At 40.2% G+C, this 12,405-nt stretch overlaps 1 protein-coding gene across 1 annotated transcript in view; it reads right to left on the minus strand.

Moving 5' to 3' along the window:
• Positions 1–10,477: 10,477 nt before the first annotated feature.
• Positions 10,478–12,405, minus strand: part of LOC132824535 (high choriolytic enzyme 1-like) — a 58,504-nt gene continuing 56,576 nt past the window's right edge. Inside the window, exon 6 of the mRNA XM_060839168.1 lies at positions 10,478–10,598. Coding sequence (XP_060695151.1) covers positions 10,480–10,598 — 119 coding nt within the window. The 3' untranslated portion in view covers positions 10,478–10,479. The remainder of the gene's footprint in view (positions 10,599–12,405) is intronic.

A 12,405-nucleotide genomic window follows, 5' to 3' on the forward strand; every position in this document is an offset into this window, starting at 1 on the left:
GGTGGCATCAGACCCTGAAGATCATGTTAAGAACGTACTATCAGGATTACCCGAATGATTGGGATAAAGGTATCCCATTCATATTGTTTGCCATTAAAGATGCCCAAACAAATCTACTCAGTTTACTCCCTTTGAGTTAATATTCAGACTTGAAGTGAAAGGGCTTTTGAAATTAATTAAAGAAAAATTGACAGGACCAAAGTCTGAGATCACACACTTGGATTATGTATTTGAAGGTGAGGGAGAGATTAAATTGAGTAGGTGAGTTAACCAAAGTGCATCTGAAGAGGGCAGAGCATAGAGTGAATCAGGTGGCAGATAAAAACTCTGAAATTCAGGCATTTTCCTGTGGAGATGACGTATCAATATTGTTACCAGTGGTAGGAGATCCCTTCAAAGCCAGGTTTAGTGGTCCCTATCAAATTGAGAAAAAGTTAAGTCAGGTAAACTATCTGATAAAGATGCCAGACAGGGAAAAAAAAAACTACGTTAGGTATGTCATGATGACGAGATTCCCTACAGTATGGAAACAGGCCCTTCAGCCCAACACGTCCACAGTGACCATCTGAAGAGTAACCCACCCAGACCCATTCCCCTACCCTATATTTACCCCTGACTAACACACCTAACACTATAGGCAATTTAACTTGGCCAATTCACCTGGCCTGCACATCTTTGGATTGTGGGAGAAAACCCACACAGATACAGAGTGAATGTGCAAACTCCACACAGTCACCAATGTGGGAACTGAACCCAGGTCCCTAGTGCTGTGAAGCAATAGTGCTAACCACTGAGCCATCATGCCATCCCCACATGAATGTGTTCAAACCTTTTTATAACAGAGAGATGGAATTGGAGAAACAGGTGTTAGTTACTGCTCCTCAGAATGAGGAATCAAATCCAGATGTCATGGTGTTTGATGTGTCTCAAAATATGCTAAACAATGAGGAAGTCCTTGAAGAGTGGAATAGATTAGTGAACTCTCTGTCTCAGGAGCAAATAACTCAATTTTTTGCAGCAGTATGAGGACATAATCAGGAATAAGATGAGGAGGACTAATGCTATTGAGCATGAGGAAGAATTAAGGAATGCTGTTCCGATAAAACAACACCCCTACAAGCTTAATCCTTTCAATGTCACACAGGTGCAGAAGAAAGTGGATGTGATGCTCAACAAAGATATCATCAAACCGAGTCAGAGCAAGTAGAACTTGCCGATCGTGTTAGTTCCCAAACCTGATGGGACTCAACAATTTTGCGTAGACTATCAGAAGGTCAACACAGTAACAAAGTCGGACTCATAACCAATACCAAGATTGGAGGACTGTATAGAGAAATTTGGACAAGCCAGTTACATCACAAAGTTGGACTTACTGTGTGGTTATTGGCACGTATCTTTATCAGAGAAAGTGAAAGATGTTTCTGTATTTGTAACTCCAAATGCACTATATCAATTCAAAGTGATGCCTTTTGGAATGAAGCCATATTCCAAAGACTCATGAACAGAGTTGTGGCTGTGTTAACAAAATATGCAGTTTATTTGGATGATATTGTGATCTTTAGTTAGTCATGGAAAGATTACATGGTACAGTTGGCAGATCTCTTTGAATGATTAAAAGAAGCAAAACTGGTAATAAACTTGAGGAAAACAAAATTCGTGAAGGCAGAGGTGACAATTTTGGGATTTAACATGGGTCATGGAAGCAAGATGACCCCAAGGAACTCCTGAAGACCATCAATGAATTTCCACGACCATCTTTGAAGAAAGACATATTTCAATTTTTGGGACTAAGCGGACACTACCAGACGTTTGCTCCAAACTTCAGCAGCATTGTGGTACCGCCTACAGATTTACTGAAGAAGAACACAAAATTTTGATGACAGAAGAATGCCAGGATGCATTTAGATACACACCAAATTTTTTGAAGCCCTTCAAAGTTGCAATCAATGCCAGTGATATAGAGTTGGAGCTATACTGCTACAGGAAGATGATGATGGAATTGAATGGCCAATTGGCTACTTTTCAAAGAAACTCAACACCCCCCAGAGAAAACACTATGTAACTCTCATCGAGAAAGACTGCCATTCAAAAACACTCTATCAAAGGTACCTTTCTCATATGAAAAATATTCGCACTCAAAGAAAGACGGCCCAGGGAGATCTTCAGCCGAAGTTAAGTTGATGTAATTTTAGTATGGGTTTTTATTGGAACATTATATTGTTATAGAGTTGGAGGCAGATAACAAGCAGTTAAGAGAAAGGGGGGGGGGGGCTTAGAGTTGTGAATTGTTGCTGTTTGATGTTCACTTTTAGACTTAAGGAATAATTTGATATTATTTTCTTTAACAAGTGGAATTTATGAGTTCTTTATCACTCATATTTTAACAGATTACAAGACAAGGTGAACCTTTCTGGATGTTTGATTTAATTAACAGAAGGGTTCACTGCTGTGTCGTAACAGCGGTGACCAGAAGCGTGCCTAGAAAGTTTAAAACCAGAATGGACTCTGTCAGAGTGGGGACCATTGATGGTGAACTGCTAGTGGGAGGCAGCTCAAGGCTTCTGCAATTGCCACTTGGCCTCCTGGACAGCGTTTTAATTTGTCACTGTACACACTGAGAATAAGGGCACACGGCTGAATTCGACCAGAAGCAATGGGTGACACAACCTTGTTTTCTTTAAGTAGCCCTAGGAGGGGCTTGTAGTCTGTTACTATCACAAATTTACATCCATTAAAGATACTGATTGAATTTTCTCACACCAAAGATGATCGTCAACCTTTCCTCAATCTGGGCATATTTGTGTTCAACACCAGTCCAAGTCCAAGAAGCGTACGTTATTGGGCATTGCTCTCCACTGGGAGAAAGTGGAGGCCTGCAGATGCTGGAGATCAGAGTTGAGGGTGTGTTGCTGGAAAAGCACAGCAAGTCAGGCAGCATCTGAGGAGTAGGAGATCCTGATGAAGGGCTCTGGCCCGAAATGTCTATTCACTTGTTGCTCTCTACTGGGCCACCAGTGAGCCAACACTGACATCATAGGTCAGCACCACCTCTTGTTTGGGATCACAGAGGGCCAATACTTTAGATGACAATATCTGCTTTTTCACTTTGATAAATGCTACTTCTTGGTTATGTAACTATTTCCAAGGCTGACCTCTTTACAACAGCAAGTTAAAGGTGTTAAGATAAAGGTCAGATTATGAATGAATTTTCCAACCCTAGGGAAGACCCAAGTTCCGGTCCAGGGCACCTTTGATCTCTTTCACTTTATCTTTCAATGGGTATAATCCAGTCCTGTCCACTTTGTAGCACAATTTGGGATATCTGGAACAAATACGGTTCCCTTCTAAGACATATTCCCTTCTGGGACAAATATTTAAGCATGATGTTCAAGTTCTCCAAGTGCTCTGTATTGGTCTTCCCACATATTAACATTCATAAATGGCAACCTGGGGTAAACCTTTTAAAATGTCATCTATCGTCTGCTGGTAAAGGGCACGGGCTAATGATACTCCAGATGGCAGTCTTATATATTGGTACAAACCACAATGGATATTAAATGTGGCATACATCCAACACCCCTCACCTAGTCCCAATTGCAGGTATGCATGTCCCGATCAGTTACTGTGTACAGGTCTACTATGTGATGGATTGAGTATTTATCCAGCTGTGAGAAGTCATTTACCATTTGCTTAAAATCCCCACGAAGGTTAATTGAGCCATCAGGCTTCACAATCAGTACAGCTGGTGCTGCCTATTCTGCAAAATGACCAGTTTGATGATTTATTTACTTTCCAGTCCTCTAATTACTGCCATAGGCAAATGAGACTGCGCGGACCTTCCAGAATTACTTCCTGGACAAGATGTAAGGTAGCCTTACCTCTTTTAATAGTCTGTAGACAGTGCTGAAAAATCTCTAGGTATTTAATTAGGACTTCATTCAGGCAGCTATTTTCTAATCGAAAAATGTTGATCCAATCAAGGTCAATCTTTCTTATCCAAGTCTGCCCCTTCAAACTTGCGTCCAAACATTTTATCACAATCAGTGGTAACTGCACCAATTGCTTCTCATCGGACACTGGAATAGAGGTCTTACCCTTAATTTGTAATGGTTCCTTGGTTTAGGATCTCAGTCTGGCCAAAGTCTTGCACAAACCTAATGGTTGGAGTTCACAGCGAATATTGTTCATATTCAGGTGAGGCCTCATAGGCCTAAATCTGCATACTGCCAGCAACTACAATGGCTTGCAGGCCCAGAACCTGAGCCATTTGGCTGAATTTCAGCTAGTTTTTGGGATTTTACAGTGGGCTGACCTAGAGTCTCTCTGATCAGGATATGCTCTGTGTGACGCTCTGCAATTGTTTATCTTCAAGTGGTGTTCCCCAAACTCAGTTGGACAGCTAAGGGTTTCCTCTTCATTTGGGATGCCCTGTAGCTCACATTCTCCATTTGCTGCATTTTCCAATAATAAAGCCCATATAGTGTCTGTCAGAAATCCTGTTGGGCTTTAGCTAATAGTCAGTTTTATATGGTTATGTCATTAATCCCACATACCAAACGATCTCTCAGCATCTCTTTCAGGCTCAACACAAAATTTATAGGCCTCTGCCAGTTGTCTTAACCTTGCCAAAATTCCTGATATGGATTTGCTTGGTTCTCAACCTGCTAAGGAAAACTGATAGCGTCACAGAATTAGAGGATTCTTGGGGACGTAATATTCCTTAGCTAAACCTGTCAAGTCTTGAAACGTTTTAGTATCTGGTGCCACAGGGAAAATTTGGTTCCTTATAACCAAAAATGCCATGGGCCCACAAGCAGTCAGAAGAATTACACATTGGTTTTCATCTACACCAATGTCATTTACCCGGAAAAAACACTGAATTCTTGACCTTATAGAGGTTTACAAAATTATGAGAGACATGGATCGGGTAAGTAGGCAACGTCTTTTCCCTGGGGTCAGGGAGTCCAGAACTAGAGGGCATAGGTTTAGGGTGAGAGGGGAAAGACATAAGCAGCAACTTTTTCACACAGAGGGTGGTACGTATATGGAATAAGCTGCAAGAGGTAGTGGTGGAGGCTGGTACAATTGCAACATTTAAAAGGCAATTGGATGGGTATATGAATAGGAAGTGTTTGGAGGGATATGGGCTGGGTGTTGGCAGGTGGGACTAGATTGGGTTGGGATATTTGGTAGGCATGGACGGATTGGACTGAAGGGTCTGTTTCCATGCTGTACATCTCTATGACTCTACTGGGCCTTGTCTTCTACTGCAGGATTGAACCTGTTAAGCTTCCTGAATAAAGACACAATGTCAAAAATGAACTCAAAGATGACTGTTGCAAGCAAATGTTCTTCAGGATTTATATGTGATTTTGATGTGAACATAGGAGGAAATACTAAGTTTGTAGACGACACCAAAATTGGAGGTGTAGTGGATAGCGACTTCCAAGTACAATGAGATCTTGATCAGATGGGCCAATGGGCTGAGGAGTGGCTCACAGAGTTTAATTTAGATAAATGTGAGGTGCTACATTTTCGAAAGGCAAATCAGAGCAGGTCTTATGCACTTATTGGTAAGGTCCTGGGAGTGTTGCTGAACAAAGAGAACTTAGAGTTGCTTGAAAGTGGATTCACAGACAAATATGATAGTGAAGGCATTTGGTATGCTTTCCTTTATTGGTCAGAGCATCAAATACAGAAGTTGAGAGGTCATGTTGTGGCTGTACAGGACATTGGTTAGGCCACTTTTGTGTGCAATTCTGGTCTCCCTCCAATTGGAATGATGTTGTGAAACTTGAAAGGTTCAGAAAAGATGTATAAGGATGTTGCTAGGGATGGAAGATTTGAGCTATCGGGAGAGACTGAATAGGCTGGGGCTATTTTCCCTGGAATGGAGGAACTTGAGGGATAACATTACAGAGGTTTATAAAATCATGAGGGGTATGGATAGGGTAAAGAAACAAGGTCCAGAACTAGAAGGTATAGGTTTAGGGTGAGAGGGGAAAAATTTAAAAGGGACCTAAGGGGCAAAATTGTCACACAGACAGTTGTGTGTTTGGAATGAGCAGCCAGAGGAAGTGGTGGATGCTAGTACAATTATAATGTTTAAACAACATCTGGATAGATATATGAATAGGAAGAGTTTAGAGGGATACGGGCCAAGTGCAGGCAAATGGGACTGAATTAGGTTAGGATATCTGGTCGGTACGGACGAGTTTAGATTAGATTAGATTAGATTACTTACAGTGTGGAAACAGGCCCTTCGGCCCAACAAGTCCACACCGACCCGCCGAAGCGCAACCCACCCATACCCCTACATTTACCCCTTACCTAACACTACGGGCAATTTAGCATGGCCAATTCACCTGACCCGCACATCTTTGGACTGTGGGAGGAAACCAGAGCACCTGGAGGAAACCCACGCAGACATGGGGAGAACGTGCAAACTCCACACAGTCAGTCGCCTGAGTCGGGAATTGAACCCGGATCTCAGGCGTTGTGAGGCAGCAGTGCTAACCACTGTGCCTCCCAGAGTTGGACCAAAGAGTTTATTTCCATGACTCTACGACTGTATGACTGTATGGTTTTCTCTCGTCACTAAAGAAATAACTCCAAGGAGGTTGGTATCCTGTCACCAAGTCATTTGTTGACATGTCAGCTCTGACCAGCCAACCCAAAATGAGGAGATTCTCTGAATCGCCATTATATATTTTTTAATATAGGCATGATGCCAGAAATGCTTACCACAAATACCCCCACCTCCTCCCGGGGGAAGCATAGGATGGCCTAGTGGTATTATCACTGGACTTTTAATTCAGAGACAGAGATAATGTCCCAGGAACTAGGTTTTAATCCTGCCATTGCAGATTGTAGAATCTGATGAAACCATTGTTGATTCTTGGAAAAACCCATTTAGTTCACTAAAGTCTTTTAGGGAAGGAAACTGCCATTCTTACCTAGTCACAGCAAAATGATTGACTCTTAACCGCCCTCTGGGCAATTAGGGGTGGACAATAAATGCTGGCTAGCCAGCAATCCTCTGATCCTGTAAATGAATTTCTAAAAAATTTTTAAAACTTATAGATGACTGTTGTGAGTGAATTTTGATCAGGCACATAACTGTTTTCGTTCATTGCCACTGAAATAACTACATAGAGGCTGATCGTATTTGACTGACTAAATCCTCATGCAGAACAATAAAGCTCATTCTTTCGTCAAGGCCACCATGGAGCAAATGTTACATCTCCTGAACATGACATTCTGATATTTGGAGTGGTCTGATGGGACTTTGCAGTTCATCCCAGATCCTATGTAATCCTTCCATGCTACGCTTTTCACAACTGGAGCAGACAGAGGAGATGCGATAAGATGCCGAAGAGCTAGGAGAGTGCAACAGTGTTCTGAGGGGGAAGAAGACGATATTGAGCAGGAGGAACATCACATTCACCATGACAGAATAATGCAGCATCAGGTACAACAAGCCAGACGGGACTTAATTAACAACAGTTTCCAATAAGTTAGAACTGGATGAGATAATCATTCATTGGTTATTAATTTGTGGTTGTTCAAAAGGCAAACAAAATCTGTTTACTTTCAGAAGCAAATACAATTGTTCTGGCTGTTTTTCTTCACTTTTCCTGTTGTTCAATCAAAGTTAAGGCTTTACAACATGCAATGTTTCCACTTTGAATGATAACAAGGTGTGTTATGCTAGGAATTACGGAAAGAGATGCACTAAGTCAGACAGGATTCTATCATGATACGACACTGAGAAGGGGCAGCCTCTGTAAGTTCATTCTTGCACTACAGTTACAATGACAATCAATGAGACAGGTGATGATGAAAAGAGGCAATACATTTACAACGACGGAATTCTAATTCTAATGAAGTGTCACTGCATGATTCCTTTCACACAATCTGTTATTAAAGCATTGTTTATCTCTTGTATTCATAACTAAGGCACTATTGAAGGAACACTGGTGAGTTTCTCAAATGAGTACACTGTACATTGGTGGAGCGAGTGAATATTGGAAGTGATGGATAGGGTGCCAATCTAGTGTGCCATCTGAACTCATAAGTTCTACCACCTGGATGGACAACAGGAGCAGATGTATGGGAGTGCATCACCTGCAGGATCCTCTTTTAATCATACATTTTCCTGATTTAGAATTAGAATTTATTGTTTAATAAATGTGTACTCAAGTACACCAGTACAGTGAAAAGTGGTCATTAGATTCAAAACATTAACTCTGCTTTCTCTCCACAGTAGCTGCCAGACCTGCTGAGTTTCTTCAGCAATTTGTGTTTTTGTTTCACTCCCACCATCCAGTTTTTTTTTATTATATTGTCTCATGTTTATCAGTGTTGCCACTGTAATCCATTTTATACAGATTTTACCTCACATTCTGCTTTTTTTCTGAAGTTATTGGGAATTGGAAAAAAGGCCACTGAAAATATTGAAAAGAAGAACAGAACTACAAGGACAGCCAAAATTACTCCAATGACAACATTCTGTGGCACACACAAATTCAGAAAAAAGTGAACTCAATCAATTCTGTATATTTCTTCTTAATTTTGGTTAACGTTTTTTAACAAATGTTGTGACTTCTGCCTGTAACTCTTAATTTTATAGATGCTATAGTTGAGCTTTTACACACCTTAAAATGATGGCGTGCCCTAATTAGCCATCTGCAGTCAGCATTGTTAGGATAAAAATTGGGGAAATTTGGAGAGGTTATATTTCCAGATGCAGCTATCAACATGCTTCCACATATATCTGCAAAAATACAATTTAAAGGGGCAATTATCACACCTACATATTTCATACACACATTGTACAATATTATTATTTATAGGAAATGATATTGCAAGCCATTTACAGAGAAATAATCTAGATGTTCTTGAGCACAGATCACAAAAGGTTCATGACCAGTGCAGAGAAGTTATGATTCAATTGAACAGTGGAATATCTTCTACTTAACACAATCATTTAGTACAAATCAGATGCCATCATATTGTTACTGACAGCTCACTTGTGTTAATAAACCATGCTTCAAATGGTGGCTGATAGTGACCTTGGAAACATTTCAAAAGAAGATTACTCAATGATTCCCAGCTTCAACACCATTACTCTGATGATGTTAAAGAGTTAGGCCTAGCAGCATAGATTGAGAAGAACTTGATTTAGGCATATGAAAAACAAATCTCAGCGCTGGATCGAATGTCTCAGAGATTGTTTTAGCTTTTTGAATTGAACAAGACCAACATTTATTAATTTAAGTTACATAAATGTAGGAGAAAGCTAGATGCTTTCCAAAACAGCATCTAAAATGTCTTGTCACTGATGTTCCTACAATGCTATTGGGAGATTATGCACACACTAATTGGTGTGCCAATGCATTCACTGTCATGCATAAACCTTGGAGGTCCATGCTGTGGAAAACTACATTTAAAGGGAAAGTTGGTTATCATTCTGTCCAGTGTATGTTTGCTCTTCATAAAAAGATAGTTTTTAAAAAAAATGGTCAATGTAATTTGTTGTGTTCGTTTAGCACAAGACACAGAGTTTTCCAAAAATTCCTTGTTCCTTTTTATTGTTTATTTTTCTTATTTATAGGAGACTTTGTGGTTTGATGATGGGGAATAGGAATAAGCAGGCTGATCTACCTTTGTATATTATTTTCTTATTATTTTTAGAGTTTCAGATTTCTTTCTTACATTGTTTCAAGGAGAAGGAGATGGAGTTGGTATTTGGGGAACAGAGGCTGTGGTAGGGATTCATTAATGTGGATTTTTGGGGCTAGTACCTACATTTATTGACTATGTGAAAAACTGGAAGGTATTGAACTGATTGGAGGCTTTCTGAAATAACAGTATTTTACCAAAGTAGAAGGGAACTCATGCGTTTTCTTGGAAAATGAGGTCAACAATTCAATGTGGTCAGCGATCCACCTGCTAATTACTGTAAGTTAAGATTCTTTGGGGGAAAAACTCCCAAACCAATCTTTTAGGGATATTAGTTTTTGGAAATCTTGTTTTTGTAATAAATCATGAGGCCTCCGTTTACAATTATCTAGCAATCAATTCAATTCTTGGTTTCTGTTTCAAATAAAAAACTTTTATGGAGTAAAAAGTAGGCAAACCTCCAAAGCTTGTAATTAAGAATTCTCTCTTTCCTCTTGATTGAATTTGTTCAAAAAGCAATAAGTATTCTAGATCTCAGTATTTTGACAGCCTTGTAACATTAAAAAAAACACTTGGGAAAAACTTGATTTAGGCATATGAAAAATATTTGAGTGCTGGATCAAATGCCTCCGAGATTGTGTTAGTTTTGTGGACTGAACAAGACTTTATTCATTCAAGCAACATAAAATCTCGAAGAAAGCTAGATGTTTTCCAAGACAGCATCTAAAATGTGTTGTCACCAATGTTTCTACTCTGTTGTTGGGAGATTCTCCACATATGAATTGGTGTGCCAATTCATTCACTGCTACGCATGAATCTTGGAGATTGATGCAGTTTCACCTCATATGTCAGTCCTGCCATCCCCAGAATCAGCCTGGTAAACATTTGCTGCAATCCCTTGTGAGTCTCATGACCTTAGGGAAAGAAGATCACACGCTGATTATTACTTAATTAAGGGAAGAAAATAAGTCATCGATTTAAGTTCTCTATTCACAATGCCAATCACCAACTGTAGGTCAGTAGCATAATTACTGATAGATCTGGCTGAGTCCTGATGATCATAACCATTGGCAGGTGGGAAGAGAATAAAAATGTTGGAGAAAGCTAATTGATCGCATCAAGTCCTTGTATCTGTCTATGAAAACATTGGTAAGAGTCACTTAATACTGTGGAGATCCTTACTCCTTTACACACTAAAGACAGCCACTATTATGTTGTGTCGGATCATGCTGAGTGAGTTAACAGCCCAAAACTTGACGTTAATAAGGTGCTGCATGCCACTTAACCACAACTGTATTCCACCATATTCCTCATTCTTTCATCACCATGCTGGATGATTAATCTTTGTTGTATTTGAAATGTAAAACAGTTTACTAGAAACAGCACCAGATGTACCTGAAAATGTGTCCTGCAATCGAGGACTTTAGGATAAATTGTGGAGTATGTAGGTTGTGGACAGAACTAAATAATCGTACAATGGTCTGTACAATATTAAAACTTGCAGGTTAAATATTTGGGGCTGGGCTGACTTGGAGAACAAATCCAACAGTGACATGGTAGGAAACTTGTGAGTTCGTTAGTTGTTGAGCAGCTGCTGTTGCTGTTGGTCTTCAGTTTAGATTAAGTATACGAAGGAAGGTAAGGTCCCAAGAATATATTTAATATTCAGTGAACTAAAGACAGTCAACGTGTAAAGTATAATTTAAAGCTAATTCATGTTAGGGCAGCTCGACTATGTGGAATATTCCTCCTGTTTAGGGTGTAGGTTTGCTCGCTGAGCTGTAGGTTTGATATCCAGAAGTTTCATTACCTGGCTAGGTAACATCATCAGCGGCGACCTCCAAGTGAAGCGAAACTGTTGACTCCTGCTTTCTATTTATATCTTTCTCCTGGATGGGGTTCCTGGGGTTTGTGGTGATGTCACTTCCTGTTTGTTTTCTGAGGGGTTGATAGATGGTATCTAGATCTATGTGTTTGTTTATGGTGTTGTGGGTTGGAGTGCCAGGCCTCTAGAAATTCTCTGGCATGTCTTTGCTTAGCCTGTCCCAGGATAGATGTGTTGTCCCAGTCGAAATGGTGTTTTTTTTTCTTCCATGTGTAGGGCTACGAGGGAGAGAGGGTCGTGTCTTTTTGTGGATAGCTGGTGTTCGTGTATCCTGGTGGCTAACTTTCTTCCTGTTTGTCCTACGTAGTGTTTGTGGCAGTCCTTGCATGGAATTTTGTAGACACACTGGTTTTGTCCATGGGTTGTACTGGGTCTTTTAAGTTTGTTGGTTTTTGTTTGAGAGTGTTGGTGAGTTTGTGTGCTACTAGGATTCCGGGGGGTCTTAGTAGTCTGGCTGTCATATAAATATGACATATATGACAAACATATAAATAGAAAGCAGGAGACAACAGCTTCGCTTCACTTCGAGGTCACCACTGATGATGTTACCTAGCCAGGTAATGAAACATCTGGATATCAAACCTACAGCTCAGCGAGCAAATCTACACCCTAAACCTCAACTTGAGCTACAAACCTTCACAAACCTTGCAAAAATTCCTCCTGTGTTATATAGGAAGTCAGTGACACTTCCAGTGCTTTGGATGACTGTGTGTGCAGGAAGTGACTTCAGCTGTAGCTACTGAAATTCATATTTTGGATATGGAGCTGCAGATGGAAACATTGTGACCTACACAAGGCTGACATCTTTGTGGATAATGTGTACAGTGAAGTAGTCA

The sequence above is a fragment of the Hemiscyllium ocellatum genome, chromosome 18 (assembly GCF_020745735.1).
Source record: "Hemiscyllium ocellatum isolate sHemOce1 chromosome 18, sHemOce1.pat.X.cur, whole genome shotgun sequence".
Lineage (NCBI taxonomy): Eukaryota > Metazoa > Chordata > Chondrichthyes > Orectolobiformes > Hemiscylliidae > Hemiscyllium > Hemiscyllium ocellatum.